The 19,495-nt window shown below is 40.5% G+C and overlaps 2 protein-coding genes across 2 annotated transcripts in view; one reads left to right on the top strand and one right to left on the bottom strand.

Moving 5' to 3' along the window:
- The first annotated feature begins 6,422 nt into the window (after window positions 1–6,422).
- Fam24a (family with sequence similarity 24, member A) lies at window positions 6,423–8,232 on the top strand. The gene is made up of 2 exons (XM_013021915.1): window positions 6,423–6,538; window positions 8,040–8,232. Exons 1-2 carry the CDS (start codon window positions 6,423–6,425, stop codon window positions 8,230–8,232), a joined length of 309 nt encoding a protein of 102 aa, XP_012877369.1.
- A 4,317-nt stretch (window positions 8,233–12,549) lies between these two features.
- LOC105989748 (chromosome unknown open reading frame, human C10orf88) overlaps window positions 12,550–19,495 on the bottom strand; it is a 14,744-nt gene continuing 7,798 nt past the window's right edge. Inside the window, exons 5-6 of the mRNA XM_013021925.1 lie at window positions 18,204–18,649; window positions 12,550–13,674 (exon numbers count right to left, since the gene is read on the bottom strand). Of these exons, the coding sequence (XP_012877379.1) occupies window positions 13,440–13,674; window positions 18,204–18,649 (681 nt within the window). The 3' untranslated portion in view covers window positions 12,550–13,439. The remainder of the gene's footprint in view (window positions 13,675–18,203; window positions 18,650–19,495) is intronic.

Here is a 19,495-nt window from a genome sequence, read left to right as displayed (position 1 = left end):
AATTATCTTTGGCCTGCCTGAATGATGGTTCAATCTGCCTGGAATAAAGAACCCACACTACATTCTCTCTTCCTCCTTCCATTCTCTCCTTCTCCTGATACACCGTAAGCATGAAAAACATCATGGCCTCTCTACCTTGCCAAATGGCTGGACAGCTTTGAGGACTAGCTGTCCTTTGCGCTTTTAATCTGTCAAAATCATCTGGCAAATGTTTCCTACCGGCCTCCGTGGAAACTTACCAATTCCAGTCAGACATAGATTTGTGTGAGAATACAACAGCTGTGTGACTGCTTTATTAGAAGCCACCTCAAAAGAGAGTGTTCCCTTTACAACAATCATCACAGGTTGATTGTCAGTACTGCAATTTTCTTCACTGGAGGAGAGTAATCAATCGCAGGTGGAATACATTGCCCTGCAGTTTATTTATCACATAAATAAGGTGATCTTACCTACTTAAACCTCTGCTCTTCTCCAAAAGCACAAAGAAGTTATGCGTATCTAAGAACTTGTGGGTCAAAAGCCTTACCTGGGTGAAGGTGGGTAGTGTGGCACTGCCCCACACATGTAAGACAAGGCTTGATGGCTTCTATTAAGATATGACAATCTTCTAGATGCAGTTTATTACAGGGGCTACAAGGTGGGGTGAGGGCCAAGGCTGCAGGGCCCGGGGCTGAGCTGGAAACTGGGGTTCAAAGGACCCCCTCACTGTGGGTGAGAATCTGCGTTGGCCCCTTCACTGAAATGAGCTAAACTCTCTTGCCTGTAAAAGCAGGCACAATAAATAAAGGCCAACCACAGAGAACCAGATCGACCTTACTGAGAGAAAGACTCGTACACATAGTGGCTGATACAGAAATGTGTTCAGTCAACTGAGACTCAAATCACAGGTTTGGGTAGAACGTCCATATCCAGAAAAATAGAGGAATCGCTGTGGTCTCTGGAGCCTTTTTCTTTCTGAGTTCTGTGTTGCGCGTCTGTAGGTAATGATTTGGGAGGTGCCTGGACCTATCCATAGGATACAGATGGAGCTTGCCCAAAAGGTTTCTGCCCATCATTTAAAACTTTTGAATATAGGCCTCATAGTCATGTTCTAAGTATGCCAAAAATGTGTCCATTAGCTTTAGCTATGAACTTGAATTAAACTTGGTCAGGAATAGGTTCCTTAATTGAGCATGCTCAAGAATGTCTTCCCCTTAAAGCCTTCTTAGAGGTCTATAATAGCTATGTCTCTGGCTGTCAGCTTTTGCTTCTATGTAAAGCTGAGGACACAAGACCTAGAAGTCATGTAATTCCCCAGCCTCTTCCCTCCCCAGGACAGTGAACAGGCAGGGCCTGAATGCACTGAGACCAGCAGGCAGAGTGCTTGAGTCCCTCAGTTCTCCACCACCAGCACAGAACCCAGTGCTGTTTACTTTCTCTCCTTGTGCATTCTGGAGATATCTCTAGGCTTGGATACTTCCTGCCTTTGGTGTCACAAACTAGGGGGCTCTGTAAAGCAAGTGGGAATCTCCCTGACCAACAGACTATGAAGCTACTTGCGACCAGAAGTCACTTCGGGTTTACAAAGAAGGGAAGCTTCTAAGGTGAAAGCAGCACAGACACTATCAACTAACAACTCTTGGCCAGCCTTACCCTCGACCTACACATAGCACCTGCATACTAGTAATTACAAGAGAGGCAAGCCAGTTATACTTGGAGAGGTGCTGGGAATTGGGTCTTGTGGGTAAAGTTTGGCAGCTGGAGCTAAGTCAATGCCTTATGACTAGTGATGAAACACTATACCTTAACTCAGCCAGTACATACAGAGCTCTGGACATTAAACGAAAGGACTAAATCTTCCAGCCATGACCTGGCTTCAGGTGCACAAATCCAAATATAGAAACACACTCACACACACACACACACACACACAAAGAAAAAAAGGAAAACACAACCCCTCTAAGAATCAACAACAACAAAGTGGATAAATCTCCAAGAATGATCAGTGAAGGAGGTCATAAACAAACCTCATGAAAAAATTCCGAGAATACAAATAAACAGCTGGATTAAATAAGGAAAGCATGAAGAATATGAAAGAGGATTTCAAAAAGACAGAAAAATTGAAAAAAAAAAATTCTGGAAGTGTAAAGTTCAATAACTCAAATTTTAAAATACTCTGTTGAAAGCCTTTCTCAATAGACTATATCAAGCTGAAGAAAGATTATCAATGCTGGAGCACAACAGAGAGGAATTAGAACACTCAAAGAAAAAAAAAAGTTGTTCTTACCCCTATGGTATATCCTCAGCTGTCACTGTATTTGATTTTGGTGCCCTGGTATTGTATATACATTTATCTGAATGAGGGAAGGGAAGCAGAACAACAGAATGGTGGGACAAAGGACAAGGGGGAACCAATGCAACAGCAATATACACAAGACAGTATGTTGGAAACAATCTGTACAATTTGGGGGCGGGGAGGGATTGGGGAGGGAAAGTAGAGGAAAAATGAAGGAAGTTTGACAATAAATGTACTTATTACCTTTACTTATATAACTATAACCACTCCGTACATCACCCTGACAATAAAAAAGGTGGGGGCGTACACAAGGCCTTTCGGAGTATAAGGAAAAGACCAAACCTGCAAACGATGGGCCTGGAAGAATAGGTTCAAGTTAAAGGCATAGAAAACATACTCTTTTTTTTTTTAAGTTCCTAAATCTTGAGAAAGAGACAGTGGTCCAGGTACAGGAGACTTATATCAAATAAGACAAGAAAAAACTACTGCAAGACAGAAAGCTGAGCCACATATAAAGGCAAACCCATCAGAGTAACCGCAGATTTCTCAACAGAAATTAGAAGTTAGGATGGGGAATAATGTATTTCAAATCCTGAGTGAAAATAACTGTCAGCATAGATTACTGCTACAAGGACGCTATCATTCATAATTAAAAGAAACATTAGAACGCTCCAATTAAAAAAATAAGGAATATATGGTTACAAGCCATCATTGCCGTGAGATAGTTAACATGGAGTGGATGGAAGAGACTTAAGGACTACATCGATAAATGAATATATAAGCTCCAGAAGCTTGTCAACAGTAAGATTGCTTTGTTAACAGATGCTTCAAAAATCCCAACCCTCCTCCCACCAGGAAGCTTCCAAAACATTACGACTCTGGAGAAAGACTTTCCAATAGGGAAAGATAAGCGCTCAACATGTACAGTGCAGCTCAGATATTTATTACAAAGCCAAATCCCAAAAATATGTATGAAAAGCAAGTATTTAATGTTCTCTGGAGAATCAAAGTGACCTCAGTGTTCATTTACTGCCCTGGTTGTTGTAAATCCAGAACTGTACACTAAGAGTTAACATGACACATTTGTAAGTTATGTTTTCGGCAATGTCTTCATTCTTACAGAAACTTATCTATACTTGTGTTGCTTATGTGTTTAAAATGTTTAAAAGATTTCTAATGCAGTTGATTGGTTTGGATTGTGTGTGTTTGTTAGACAAGTGTTGTCTTAATTTAAACAAAGACCTTTATTTCATAGTTTTAGCAATATGGAAAGAATCATTAGACCACTTTAATTTTTTTTAGCAGATTTTTCTTGGAAAACCTGGAACTCTTATCTTTTTTTTATTTTGGGTCCGGTCGTGGGGCCTGAACTCTGGGCCTGGGCACTGTCCCTCAGCTCTTCAGCTCAAGGCTAGCGCTCTACCACTTGAGCCACAGTGCTACTTCTGGCTTTTTTCTTTTTGCTTATGTGGTGCTGAGGGATCGAACCCAGGGCCTCAGGCATGCAAGGCAAGCGCTCTACCACTGAGCCACCTTCCCAGCCCACTCTTACCTTTTTTTTTCCTTTTTATTTTGTTGTTGCTGGTCATGGGGCTTGAACTCTGGGCCTGGGCGCTCTCTCTGAGCTCTTCAGCTCTTGAGCCACTGGAGCCTCAGCACCACCTATGTTCTTTTTCTTTTGGGGGGAGAGAGCCTTGTCATGCAAGCTGGCCTTAAGAGTTGTGACCTTTGTGCTCCACCCTCTGATGAACAACCTATGACCTTTGCTTTCAGGTCTCCAGCATACATTTTATATAGCTTAGAATTTTTAACTTACATGTCATGTTTGTTGTGTGTAACATTAGCTCATATAATAGCCATTCATTTTGTGTTCTGCTGCATTGGAGCAGTAGATAGGAATGTGATCATCAGACCTGGCCTGTCCCTTATTATCTTTAGGACTCAGGATTTAGTATTTGATATAAAGTGGGTGAGGTCATATTGCTTTACCAGAATAATCCCAGAGCATGTAAGGAAGTCTCCTTCATGAGCTGATACAAATTCTTCTTTCCAAGCCCTTCCTGGCATGCATCAGATAGCAAAGGCTGAGGCTCTGCGTTGAGGGATTAAAGAATATGAAGCCAGGCAACTACAAGTCTCTCTGGCTGACTTGATTTTCAGAAATTTCAAGTACTGTCTATGTGTGAAAGGCTAATTTATTTGCACCTATAAATAAATGCATCCACATTGGAAGCTACAAATGCGATCAACAGAAGTATTTTCTTCCCATCTAATGTTTAAGATGCTTATTTTTATGGAAAGAGATGTTTTTACACTTTTAATATTCAGGGTAATTTAGTTAACATAATGTTTTTTCACTTATAAACAAACCTGATCTTCATTAAGCAGATGTTTTCTGGAGCAATTATACTTACAACCGAGCGGTGAGAAGCAGGATAAAACAAGTGGTTGCACCTGGAGTCTCTTATTTAATCCACTGTCTCAGCCACACACGATAACTCTATCCACTGGATTTTCTTAAAATTATCCAAGTCTGATGGGCATCCTCTTTTTCATTTTTGTAATCCTTTTACCTGTAAAATGCAAAAAGCCAGCCAATGTCAATTTGGGCTTGAGTCCTAATAAGTGACTCCACGTTACTTCTTGTAAAACCAAAACATAAAACCCAGCCCAGGCTCCTATCATCACACGTCTAAGTTTTAGCCTCCTGACATTTTTAACTTGAGATGATTTTAAAAATGAATTGAAATAAAAATTGACTACTTTTGATTAGCAGTCAAACTTAACCCTTTGAAAGGTAGCTAAACACAGAATTTAGAATCCTGTGAGAGGGAGCTGGTAACCTGCGAGGCGAGGTCACACAGCCTGCGGCCCCTGTCTCCTGCCAGTGCGGGCAGAACTGGCTTCAAGTGTGAGCTCTTCAGCTTCCCTCTTCCTCGCTCCTAACAGGCATGATTACATTCCTCTTTCCAAAATACAGGTCTGAAAATTCTTGATAACATATCCCCTTCCAGAAAGCTTTCTCTTTTCCTTTTCTTTTTTCTTTTACAGTTGTTCTTCCTGCAGTACTGGATGGTTTAACTGTAGTAAGTATGCCAGACAGTCAGCTTGTGTATTCTAGTCTCCTGGCTCACTGTTCCCAATTTGAAGTGCCACTTCAGACAAACTGACACTTTGGGGAGGAGTTAGAAAGACAGAAAGAGCCAGACACTGGTGGCTCATGCCTGCAATTCTAGCTACTCAGGAGGCTGAGATCTGAGGATCACGGTTCAAAGCCAGCCTGGGCAGGAAAGTCTGTGAGAGTCTTATTTCCACTTAACCACCAGACAACCAGAAGTGATGCTGTGGCTTAAGTAGTAGAACACTTGCCTTGAGCTGAAGAGCTCAGGGACAGCTCCCAGGCCCAGAGTTCAAGCCCCACGACTGGCAAACAAAAAAAAAAAAAAAGAAGAAGAAGAAGGAAGGAGGGACAGCAGACTCCTAAAATATCTGTTAATGATCTGTGTAGGCCAAACCCTATTTCAAACTGGGCAAGGAGCTGACTGGAAGTTTCCAGAAATTCCTCAATCCTGAGATGGCATAACCCAGTTGGAACAATTAAACTTTTTCCCCCTAAAATGCTTAATCACTTTGAAAATAGGATTTCCCTTGGGATTAGATGATTATTTAAAAACTATACTCTGCCCTGTTGTAAAAAGAAATTGAACTTGTCAGTAGTGTTTGGATAACATTTTGACAAAATAATTTCCTTACTCCATAAAATATGTGAATCCTAATATATAGAAATGAAGTTTCTAACTGAAGGTGGGCATGGCTCAGTAGACCCAGGGGTCTGGAATCAGAACACTGGTTCCAATGTATGTCTTCATTTTGAAGAGGTCATCACTGCCTGTGAAAGGTAAATTGTTTCTACTGCCTGTCATTCTAAGCTTCTGCTCTCTGAATTTTATATGTGAGTTCCTTTTCATCTAAGAATAAACTTTCATATCCATCCCTGGGCCAGCTCAGGCCTCTCTGGGAAGAATGGGTGCTCTGTGTATGGCGTCCGTTCATCCTCCACTGAGAAAGTTTGTGGAGGTTGCTCATGGCTGTGTGGAGAAGGAAACCACTTCACTGCTTGATGCATTTCTCTGACCAGGTTTGAAAGATGTTCGATCTCAAGACGAAGATTATGGTCGGCATCGCTAGCAGCTTACTGATTGCTGCAATTGTGCTGATAAGCGTCGTCTTCTGTCTTTACTTCAAAGTATCCAAGGCACTGAAGTGAGTCATGTGGGTAAGAGTGAAAAACCTCCTCAAACGGGAGCCTGGGGCTCTTGGCTTGGGCAGGGCCATTACTGGCTCCCTTCGCCTCACGGTGGACAGTGAGGTGAAGAAACATGGGCCGGGGTGGGAAGCAGAGGGAGGTCGATACGAAGTCTTCAGTGTTTCTCCTCCTGGCTTGGGGTCATGAGCTCCTAAATGGAATTTTCTCATCCTGCAGGCCTTGTATATCAACACTGCTTTGCTGCCACCCAAACTCACTGGGTTTACCTTCGGGTGTTCAGTGTTCCCTTACCTGAGCCCCCCTGTCCCAGTGCTGTCGACTCAGCAATCTGTGGGGGATGCCGTGGGAATGAGCTGTGCCTCCATTTCACACAGGGTAGCCATGACCTCTCACCTGCGTCAGTTCTTAGGCTGTTCCCTCATTTATTGCCTGAGATCGTGGGGACAATGAGGTAGGCCTATAGGACAGAGACTCATCCAGGCCAAGGATTGGCAAGGGTTGTACGTGATAGAAGAGATATTTGAGTTTAGGCTGGGGATCCTGAAGTATGGGAGAGCCTGGCTGTTGGCAGCAGTGGCATCGCAGGTCTTAGAATTAGATGGTTCCTGCAGGACCCAGACAACTGAAGATTATCCTTCTCTCTCCCTGTATGTTGGGGCCTGTAATGGCCAGCTGGGCTTCCTGCTTGCAACTCTTTTTTCTTTTCTCAGTACTGTGCTGATATTCAGGGCCTCATATTTGCTAGAGAGGGTTCTACTACCTAAGCCACACATACCTCAAGTACTCTTTACATTAGTTTTTTTTTTTTCTTTAAATAATTTTTGGTTGGGAATGTGGGTTAGTGCTGGAGTGCTTGCCTAGCATGCATGAAGCCCTGGGTTCAATTCCTCAGTACCATATAAAACAGAAAAAGTTACAAGTGGGGCTATGGCTCAAGTGGTAGAGTGCTAGCCTTGAGCACAGACAGGCTTGAGGACAGAGCCCAGGACCTGAGTTGAAGCCCCAGGACTGGCAAAAAAAATAGTTGTACAAAGAGGTTTCAATGGTACATTAGAAGTACAGCGCATCTTGTTCGATGTCTATGCTTGCTTGAGTTATTTTTCAAATAAGGCCTCTCATTTTTGTCTGGGCCAGCTTGGATCTTGACCCCTCTTACTTATTCCACACATAGCTGGGATGATAGGAATCTGCCATCATGCCCAACTTATTAGTAAAGATGAGGCTCTCAATGACTCTCAGCCTGGGTTCCATCTTTCTGAACCCTGACCTCCTGAGCAACTAAGATCCCAGCTGTGAGCCACTGCACTTTTTTCCCACTTCCTTGCTCTGTGACCTTTTTATATGCATAGCAATGATAGAAGACGAGGTAAGCAAGGAACATGGCATAGGCAAAGAGCTTCAATTTTAGGCTAGTGTCACCCACGATTAGCCCTGACATTTGTATGAAACAAACTGAAGGGGAAAGTTCTAAGCTCCTGCTTTATGTCTTTCCTTAAGATGTGCAAAGGAATACAGTACTTCACATCTACCCTATAACAATCCAACCAAGGTCACTCAGGCAAAGGTCATTCCAGCCAGAGTCATCACCACTGACCCTTGTCGGCCCATCCAGTGCTGTGAGGAATGCACCATGTATGCAGATGTGGACACCCTGCCACCTTGCTTTTGTAACCCTAACGAGGGACTCTGAGAATGGTGGGCACAAAAACTTCCATGAGCACCATTTCTTTCTAGGTACAATGTTTTAATTATTCAACTCCATTTCTATAGTGCTTATATGATTATATACAAGTTAATGTGGCGTTTTTGTGCAGTTTTGGAAATGAACAATAATGAAAATAATCATCTTTGCTTTAGTGGTTGGTAAAGAAGTCCTGTTTACATTTTTTTCTTATCCACATTGGGACTCGAGGCAATTAATTTGTAGTATAATTGTATTGCAAGATAAACAGGAGAGTTAAAAACAGAGCGTAAAGACAGGACATGTGAACAGTCTAACAGGAAGGGATACTACTGTGCTAAATGAAGCATTTCAAAACTAAGTTGAGACTGAAGTTTCCTAGCAGCCTAGCAAAAAAGAAATAGTATCTGAATGAGACTGGCTTTTCCTAGTGCTAAATGTTGCTTAGATTTTTGTTAGAGGGAGTCTTATCTTTGAAACTAAACAATGGAATGTTTTCCATTTAGGTTGCGCAAAGCAATCTTCAAACTTTGGCACAAAGCAATCTTCAAACTTTGGCACACACTAGTAACTGAGGGCAGACTACCCATTCACATCCTGGGGTGTTCACTTGCCTCTGAGGTCGCAAGGTTCCGTAGACATATCTTCTCCTGTGGGCAACAGCAGCCTCTTATCACGGCAGTGGTGAGGGCCAAAACAATGTCCTTAGCTGTGTAGAACCTAAAGGTAAAGATGAAAATCAGAGCCGAGGAAAAGGGGCTGCAGAAGAGGCAGAGATGGATTCTGAGTTGAGGAAGGGACTCCTGAGCTTTATGCTGTCAAGGAATCAGACTGCTTTGCTATCAGAGATGCAACTCCACAGGCTTGGGGTGTTTGCAGGAACCTTATCTAGGGCACCTGACAAAATGATACATCTGGGTGACAAGTCTCTGTGGGTGTGAATTACTAAGAATTTCAGAGGGAAGGGCAGCTCCTGTTCACAGTGAGTGATACCTCACCAAGTTCAGCTCCCCAGTTCTAATCCCACCTTTGGTTCTCCCACATTTGGACGTCTAGGCTTCATTCATGTCAACACGAGATTGCCAATGAGGGGAAAAAAGGAAGGGAAGAAGGAAGGCTGCCTCCCCTCTAAATTGCCCGAGACTTGATTTCTTTGCAGTGCTCAGCATGTATCCTACAGTTAGGGGTGCTAAGATGTGTCCCAAGAAAATATCTGCAAGGACTGTGAAGATGATGCGAAAGCCCAGTAGGCCCTTGCCAAGTGAGCATCGGAGCACTTATGTGTTCTGAATTTAGAGTCCCCTCTGACAGAGGCTGAACAACTGCACTGGGACTCAGAAATGTCTTTACAAACACAGTTGGTAGGAGAACTACAATCAAAGGTTTTGTGATTAATGAGCCAAGTTAAAACACCTTCACCAATTAGCATACACTGAGTATAAATAAGAAGTATACTCTAACTACAGGCAAATACTCCTGAATTCAGATGAAAGGGTTAGCAAACCTTGTACCAAATTCATAAAATTCAGGTTGAAGGTATTAAACCCACATAACCAGACAAAACCAGAATGGATTCTCTCAAACGTAAGTGTCAGGTAATCAAACTGCACTTTGAAATGGTCAAGTGGACAGCAAAATAAAACTTTAAAAAACAAGAGATAAACAGAAAAATCTTCAGTTTACCTCAGTTGTAATGATAAGGAAATCCTGTTTGAACCATTCTGTAAGGAAAGTAGGTGACCAATCAGTTTTATTCCTTTCTTAAGCTCTTTTCTGTCTACAGAGCTGGCCTCCTCTGCTGAATTCATCAAGAGCTCCTCAATTCATAAAATACTAATAAAAGTCAATTCAACCTTTGAACTAAATTTGCTGTGCTTCTGTTAACAGCAGAGTCAGTGTCCAGGACACCTAATGGGGTTTCAGGCCTTCTGTTAGGCATTAATCACTCCAGAGATAAGGCATAGTTCCTACCTTCAAGGGCTAAACCTTGAAAAAAATAAAGCCTCAAAGCAGAATCTTTCTGCCCCTCAATCGTGCAGTCAAGTGGCTCCTGGCAGGGTCAGTTCTGTGGAAAGAAGGCCCTTAAGGCTGTCTCCCTCTGTGTTCAATCTATGTTCTGTTTGTAAGTTTAAACACTCTTAGTAACATGGAAAGCAGACAAAATCCAATTTCGTTCATCTCAGAATGAATTATTTCCTTAACCATCTAGTGGTCCTGCAAGAGAAGGCACACATGACAAGCCTGTGATTCCTCTGCTTGAGCCAAGTATTAGTTCAGGGGAAAAATAATGGCTAGAAGCCCGCAAACTCAACAATATTCAGCCTTCAGCAGAGGTACAATCAAAAGACATGGGGACAGAATGGAAGAGGACAGGTGGAAACAGGGAGGCTTCTAGAGGGAGATGTTTGAGTGCTGTCTATTAAGGAAAGGGGAAGCTTGGGTAGTTCAAGTATGGCCAAAGGTGAAGGCCTCTGGGGAGGTCTGAGAAATGAGGCCAGGTAGAGATCACTACCCAGCATTGCCACGTTCTTGTCACTTTCAAAGAAAGAATTCAGAGAGGAGATAAAGAATAGGATGAAAGTCTTAATACAGACCACAAGCACATATTGAAGACAAATCCAGATCCACAGACCAAAACAACACCACCTGAACTACAAGCTTTGAACAATAATGTTGGCTGATAACCAGTGTGTCACTGGCCTGGGGCAGGGCATTGCTAGGGAGGTTACAGGTGTATATGGTAGCAAGGGTTTTGTAGGAATTTTCAGCACCTTGCCATCAACTTAAAGTCTCTATTAAAATCTTAAAAAAAAAAAAGACAGTAAAAGTTTAAACAGTTTTTGGAAATATATTTGATATGTACTGGTGGCTCATTCCTGTAATCCTAGCTACTCAGGAGGCTGAGATCTGAGTATCACTGTTCAAAGCCAGTCCGGGCAGGAAAGGCCATGAAACTCTTATTTCCAATAAGCCACCAGAAAGTGCCACTGTGGCTCAAGTGGTAGAGCACTAGCCTTGAGCTGAAGAGCTGAGGGACAGTGCCCAGGCCCAGAGTTCAAGTCCCACATCCAACAAAAAAAATAAATGAAATAAATATATTTGACCTCAAAGGTTTATGTGATAAATCTTCAAGTTTGAAAAATTGTGAATGAGCTTCATTACAGAAATATAAATAGAAAAATATCTTTTTCTGATTTCACAGAAATCCATTTCCCCATTGCCCAAAAATAATCTGTAAATCATAGAGAAATATATTGACTGTCAGTGACCTGACATAGCTCTCTAGGTACCATACTTTAATTTCACAAGTTTACTGTCACACGTAGGGAACCAAACTAAATCAGTCATTTAAAATAGGACCATTTGGGGATACTTTTTTAGCCATACTGAGCTACTTCAGTAAAAGTACCTCTGTACTAAGCTGGCTTTGCTCCAAATTAAAAACCTACAGAATACATTGGGAAATCATAAATTTACCAAATTTAGTGTTACTTTGTTGTTGCTGTTTTGAGATAATGTCTTAAGTATGTAGCCAAGGCTGGCCTTGTGCTCCTCCTGCTTCGCCTAGAGTGTTTCAATTACAGTTGTGGACAATGAGACCTGGCTCCAACCATAACGTTTGTAAATGACTGTGATCTTCCTTTTCAATTACAATAATTCAACAAACATATATAGAGAACACAGAACTGGCCTCCCAATTCACTGCATCTTAATTCATGGTCTTATTTGGTTCATGACTCAATGAATAGACTACAACTACTAGAAGCTGCAAGATTATAAACTCCTAGGTTCAGCATTTCATTTCAATGATAAGAAATTGCCATCTTATAGGTATAAATGTTAATAACTGTCCCATTATTAATGGTCCACTTCAGCCGGGTGCCAGTGGCTCATGCCTGTAATCCTAGCTACTCAGGAGGCTGAGATCTGAGGATTGCAGTTCAAAGCCAGCTCAGGCAGGAAGTCTGTGAGACTCTTATCTCCACCAGAAAACTGGAAGTGGTACTCTGGCTCAAGTAATAGAAGGCTTGCCTTGAGCTGAAGAGCTGAGGGACAGCACCCAGGCCCAGAGTTCAAGCCCCACAACTGACAAAAATGGTCCACTTCAAAGACTACCAAAAGTATGCAATCTTCAAATGACTGTAATGTGGTCCATGTATTATGGTTCTTTGTAGTATGATAAAAATAAGCAAGATATAAATTAGCCATCTCAAAGCGATAAAATTGTCAAAACAAAATGAGTATGAAGTATCACTTTTCAAAAAATGGAATTTTTAAGCAAAGATTATTTGAAAATAAGAATTCTATTTATTTAAGACAGGTAAATTCCAGAGTGGATGTGTTTATTTTGAGATGCAAATGCATCACCCTTCAACACATAAACAATAGTTATAAATTCTGAAAATAGAGACTTGCAATCTCCTTGATTCATACACTGTAATCCTTCAATTCAGATTCTCAGAATGTGACACATTAAACATGCCAGAAAAAGAATTTGAGGATAAAAACCTGTGTGACCAAGAAAGGAGAGAATTCCTTACATAGCCAGAGTTTACTGAAATCAAACAGATGACTGCTTTCATTCTACACAAAGCACCAATCCCAAAACAGCAGTACTCAAAATGAACAGACAGGTTCCTTCTACAACTATGCAATGAAACAAACAGTCCTAACACCAAACTGGTATCATACGTGCCAAACACTGCATTTCATTCATTATCTCAGAAAAACGGTACAAAATGAAAATTGGTGACCTAAATTAAATGTTCCAAGTATCCAATTTTCCAAGAACAATTAGAAAAAGAAAATCAAACATTCTAAGCATTATTTTGCATAGTTCTAAGACTATCAAATAAGGGGTTTCTATAAATAATAAAAACTTCACTTCAAACATGTATATAATATACAATACAAACCAAGGAATTGCATTAGAAATCCTTAAACATTTTAAACAGTTAAGCAACACAAGTATATATAAGTTTTCTGAGTGAAAATATCACAAACAACATAACTTATGAATGTATCATGTTAACTCTTAGTATACAGTACTAGATTTGTAATAAGCAGGGCAGTAAAATGAACACTGAGGTCACTTTATGTTACGACAATGATCCTTCAAAGGATATTAAATACTTGCTTTTCATAAACATTTTAGAGGTTTGGCTTTGTAATAAATATGTAATAAATATCTGAGCTGCACTGCACATGTTGAGAGCTTATCTTTCCCCATTGGAAAGTCTTTCTCCAGAGTCACAGTGTTTTAGAGGTAGCCCAGTAGGCAGGAAGTTGGGATTTTGTAGCAAGTCCGTTAACAATGCAATCTTATCATCCACATGCTCCTGGAGCTTATATATTCGTTGATCAATATAGTCCATAAGCCTCTTCTCCATCAACTCCATATTTTTAGAAAGAATCTTTTCCAAGTAGGAACAAATAGGTTGTTCTTCAATTCTAAAGATAAAATTTAAAATACATCAATTTCCGAATAGGTAAACAAACGAAGCTATGCAACAAGAGCTATTATACATTGGTGAAATTTGTCTCCACAACTGAACTGGCATGCTGCATTTCTAGATTCTAAAATACATCAGGGGAGACCACAGTCCTTTAATTCTCTTTCTAATTTCTTTAATTCTCTTTACTTTGCACACTACTGAAGCAGGAATATAAACATGAAGGTGAATCAATGAAGTACAAGCCTTCAGGAAGCATCTTTTTTACTTTGAGCTCAAAATAAAAACTGACTTTGCACATGTTTTGAAGTGATCATGTATATTTTCATAAAAAAAACTGATGAGGGACTGAGAAAGTGGCTCAGTAGTAGAGTGCTTGCCTTGCATACATGAGGCCCTGAGTTCGATTTCTCAGCACCACATAAGCAGAAAAAGCCGGAAGCGGCACTGTGGCTCAAGTGGAAGAGCACTAGCCTTGAGCTGAAGAGCTGAGGGACAGCGCCCAGGCCCAGAGTTCAGGCCCCACAACTGACAAAAAAAAAAAAATGAAGTGTTTGACTGGCTGTGCCATTTTACATTCTAACACCTTTTACAAGCTAACACCTGAGAAACCCCATTTCTCCATATCTCTGTCAGTATTTGATATTGCTATCATTTTCTTACATTTTAACCATTCAAATAAGCAGTGATAAGGTGTGTATGTGTGTGTGTATTTTTTATTTTATTTTTTCCCGGTCATGGGGCTTGAACTCTGGGCCTGGGCGCTGTCCCTCAGCTCTTCAGCCCAAGGGGAGCACAGTACCACTTGAGCCACAGCGCCACTTCCGGTTTTCTGGTAGTTAATTGGAAATGAGTGTCATGGACTTTCCGGCCCGGGCTGGCTTTGAATCCCAATACTCAGATCTCAGCCTCCTGGGTAGCCAGATTACAGGCATGAACCACTGGCACCTGGCTGATAAGGTATATTTTATTGTGCACTTCCCAAATCATCTTCTCATGTGCTTATCCTCTTTGGTGATAGGATTCTCTATTCTACACGTGTTCTACTTAAATAAGACTTCTTTTAATGTTGAACTTTATAAATTCTCTTTCACAGGCAAAAGTTTTAAATGGTGGTAAGGTGTATGCACCATTTTTCATCCTATGGATCCTATCTAAGATAACTTTCTTAGGTCCATAAGACTTTCTCCCTCATGTTAGAAATGTTTGACAGTTTTATAACTTATGTTTTTTTTTTCCCTCTGATCCATATTGCGTTCATTTTCATTTAAAGTATGAAGGTGATGGCTCATTTTTTGTCTGTGGGTGTCAAACTGCTGCAGCACACAATATAGAACTGATCCTCCACTGAATTTTTGGTAGCTTTGTCAAGAACTACTTAGCGTAGTGAGTAGGACTATTTCTGAGTTTTCTATTTTATTCACCAATATTAGGCTTGTCTACTATAGTTACATGATGTCTTGAAATATTTTTTTAGAATCATCTCATCAATATTTACAAAAACTATCGCAAAACTTTTCAGAACTGCATCACACATGTGTTCCAATTATGGAGAATTGCTGTTTTTACTAAGCTGCGTCTTTAAGTGAACAAACATGATATCTCCATTATCTTAGATCTTCTTTGACTTTGCTCATCAGTACTTTACAACTTTCAGTTCATTGATCCTCTACGTATAACCATCTTATGGACCTATGTTTTACATTTATCCACGAGTGTTTTTATATATTTCAAGTTATTTGGAGTAAAACTGTGGGTAAAAGGGTGGTAGTAGTTTTGTAAAATGAATTGGGGAGTCTAGCCTCCTTCATTTCTTGGAGTGTGTAAAACTGTTTATCAAATGCTTGGCATTTTTTGGTGGGACATTTGAACCAAGGTGTTTCTTTTTTATAAGCTCTCTGTGTTAGAACTAGATTTTGTCAGTGCAAATGCTTGAAAACAATCAACTTTAGGCAGGCTTATTTGGCTCATGCCTACAGAGGTGTCCGTCCATCCATGACCAGCTTGCCCCACGGCTGTGGGTCTGGAGTGAGAGCTCATCATGGCAGCAAGAATGGGCAGCACATCAAAAATGTTCGCCTCAGGGCAACCAGGGAGCACAAGGGAAGACAGAGAGGGGCCAGGGAAAGATGTCCTTCAAGGCCCATGCACGCCTGTGACCTATTCCATCAAAGCAGGCCTCACTTCTACCCACTACAAATAATGCCATCAAATTATGACTTTGCCAGTGCATTGATCCACTGATTAGATCAGAGCCACTGTGATCCAATCACTTTCAAATGTCTGGCTCTATGCTCCAGGCACCACGCCTTAGACACTTGCAGCTTCTCAGGGCCCATTTCATAGTCAAATGCTAACATCCTGGAATTAAAATCCAGTCTTTCCAGTGATAATAGGGTTACTCTATTATCTACTTCATGTTGTAACAGTTTGTAATTTTTAAGGAATTAATCTATTTCCTCTAGGCTGTCAACCTTGTGAGCATAAAATTAACTATTTTCTTGTCTCTGGAACGGCCTTAGGATCTATGGTGGTATTCTCCCACACTCCTCAGACTGCTGTTGGCATCTTCACTCTGATTTGCCAGTCTTTTTAGGAGCTCAAAATTTTATTTGTAAAGAATAAGCTTCATTCTCCAATAATTTTCCTGTTTGCAATTAAACTGATTTCTATTTATTATTTCTTTTTGTTTGCTTTGGGATTATTTTCCCTGGTTTTTAAATAACACATTTAACTTTTGTTTTGTTTTTTTGGGTCCGGTCATAGGGCCTGAACTCTGGGCCTGCGCGCTGTCCCTCAGCTCTTCAGCTCAAGGCTAGCACTCTACCACTTGAGCCACAGCGCCACTTCCGGCTTTTTTCTTTTTTTGCTTTGTGGTGCTGAGGAATCGAACCCAAGGCCTCATGCATGCAAGACAAATGCTCTACCACTGAGCCACCTTCCCTGCCCTTTGTTTTGTTTTTTTGAGAAAGGGTCTCATCATTTAGTACAGGCTGACCCTAAAATTGCCTTGAACTCACAATTTTCCTGCCTCAGGCTTCCAGGTGCTAGTATTACACAGGTGTGTGTAATACCTGGCTTTAAAGTCAATTTCTTTGATGGTTGTAGGATTACTCTGATGATCAATTTTTCTTTTTCTTTTTTTTTTGGTTAGTTAGGGGCTTGAACTCAGGGCCTGAGCACTGTTGCACTGTCTCTGAGCTCTTTTTGCTCAGGGCTAGCACTCTACCACTACTGAGTTACAGAGCCATTTCTAGTTTTCTGGTGGCTTACTGGAGAAAAGAACCTCATGAACTTTCTTACTTAGGCTAGCCTTGAAGTGCAATCCCCAGATCTCAGCTTCCTGAGATTACAGGCATGAGCCACCAGTGCCAGCTTATGAATTTCATTTCTATTAGTAGTTATGGTTTTATGCTAATGCTCTTCGAATTCCCCTTATTACTGTAAGCAAACAGTACTATCCACATCCTTATCAGTAGTTCTTTAAATGAATCCCACAAATATTATGTTGTATTCTTACTCATTTTGATATAATTTCTGGTGAGACCTCTTGACACAGATTTAAGTTTGTTGTTTAATCTTCAAGTGTTTGGTAAAATCTTTTATTGAATGCTACTATTGTGTTATGATTTCTTGTTTCTCTGTGTGTAGAAAAAATACTCTCACTTCAATCTTAAATTTTGTTAGGTTTGCTTTAGTATTCAAGATGTGATCTATCTGTGAATCTTTCACAGACACACACAAAAAATGTACATCTGCTATTGTTGCAGAATCTTCTATAAATGTCAATTCAATCCTGTTATTGGCTGATGGTACTTAGACCTAAACTAATGTGACTACCTAATTTTCCGATAAAAAGTCTAAACTAAGAGATTATTCAATCTATTATCTATCAATATATTATTGTACTATTTAGTATGGCAAAAAGATTAAGCCAAATGATGTCTAGAGTCCTGAATTTGTCTACAACAATATTTTGACATTATTATTTGACATTATTATCTGTGAAAAAGGACTAGAAATATTCTTAGTATTAGCAAATTCATAATTAAATACATGCGGCAAAGATGAGCAATTAAAAAGACCTGGGGATAAGAGCTTATGTACTATAAATAATAACCACTCTACTAGTTTTTGATTACTCCAAAAATAACCTAAATCAAACCTCATTTGCAAAGAAAATCTGTTGCAAATTATACTTACTATAATCAGAATTAGTACAAACAAAAAAAACCCTCTGTACATAACCTTTACAATAAAATAAGTTAAAAGAAGTAAAAACAAGGCAAACATTATGATTCCTATGGTGTTTCTTCTATTATGCAAGTTTCTACCTCAACCCTTAGCTGAAGCTTGTACCCCTCCCCCAATAGACGTCTGATAAAGCATGCAACACCTCCTGTCAGAGCAGTCGGTTCTACTCTATAGAGTAGACAGATCCTTAGTTAATGCTGAGACAAATCTGTTTCCTTTCAACTGCTTTCCTACCAAATCTAAGCTCCATCTGTCTTGAAATAAAATACTTACGCAACACCAACAATGCCTTCATGGGGCTTGGTGGTGTGTTCCTGCCGTTTGGTGGTCTGTCCCATGCGGAGATGGTTGACTTGACTGCATATATTCTGGAGAAAGGGTAGCAACTCAGAGTTGGGGACATTTGAGTTGTCATTTGCTTTCTTTGGTAAGAAAGACATTGCATTTTTAAGCTCCTTTTCAAGAAGGGAATGATGTTGTGGCACAATTTTACACTGGCTTTTGGTGTTTTCTTCAACAGGTGGGTGTGTACTTTTATCAATGAAAGCCTTTAAGTTCTCAGTCATGTTTGCAGATGTCAATCCAGTTCTAAAAGGAAATGGTGTCGAGGATGACTGATTGGAGGCTCCTGCAGTAGATGATGCTGGTAGGGTAATCGCATGCTTGTATCCAGCGGTTCCCAAAACAGACTGAAGCCGCTCTGCAAGGGGAGTACACTTCTAAACAAGACAGAAAAGTAAATGGTAAGAATAACAGCTCATATTTGGAGTACTTAGAAGGGGTGTGGCACTGCACATTGCTCCACTGAATTCTCAAAACATCGTCATGAAGAAGACAGTACTATTACACAGTATTACGCAGAGTGGACCAAGGTGAAAGGTACCTGGCCAACGCAACCAGCTAAGAAGTGTCAGGAACAGGACATAAACCCAAACATAAACCCAAACTCTCTGGTCATCAGTTCACTGCAGTTCTTCCTCAGAAAAGATATTAAAATAAACACTAGCATGCATAATAAAATGTACTGGCATATTTTAATATTTTCACTACAAAAGCTGCCTTACTTTATGTCAATAAAATTAAAGACTATTCTCAATTTAGTAACAGTAGCCGATCATTTTCTTAGCATTCAATATCATTTCCAATGTTCAATGTATGGGAAGATATTTGTTATCTGATTCTTTTTTTTCCCTTATGTGCCAGTACTAGGGCTTCATGATCTTCCTTAACTTTTCACTCAACGTTAGCATTCTACCACTTGAGCCACACCTTCACTTGTTTTTTGTTTTTTTTTTTTTTGCTTCTTGCTGGTTTATTGGAGATAAAGTATTCTTGGATTTGTCTGCCCAGGCTGGCTCTGAACTGTGATCCTCAGATCATAGCCTCCTGAGTAGCTAGGATTACAGCTGTGAATCACTGGCACTCAGCCTGATCATATATTAATGATAAATTTTTTTTTTGGGGGTCCGGTCCTTGGGCCTGAACTCTGGGCCTGGGCGCTGTCCCTCAGCTCTTCAGCTCAAGGCTAGCGCTCTACCACTTGAGCCACAGCGCCACTTCCGGCT

The sequence above is a fragment of the Dipodomys ordii genome, unplaced genomic scaffold, assembly GCF_000151885.1.
Source record: "Dipodomys ordii isolate 6190 unplaced genomic scaffold, Dord_2.0 Scaffold58, whole genome shotgun sequence".
Taxonomy (NCBI): domain Eukaryota; kingdom Metazoa; phylum Chordata; class Mammalia; order Rodentia; family Heteromyidae; genus Dipodomys; species Dipodomys ordii.
This window is presented reverse-complemented; position numbering and strand designations above follow the sequence as displayed.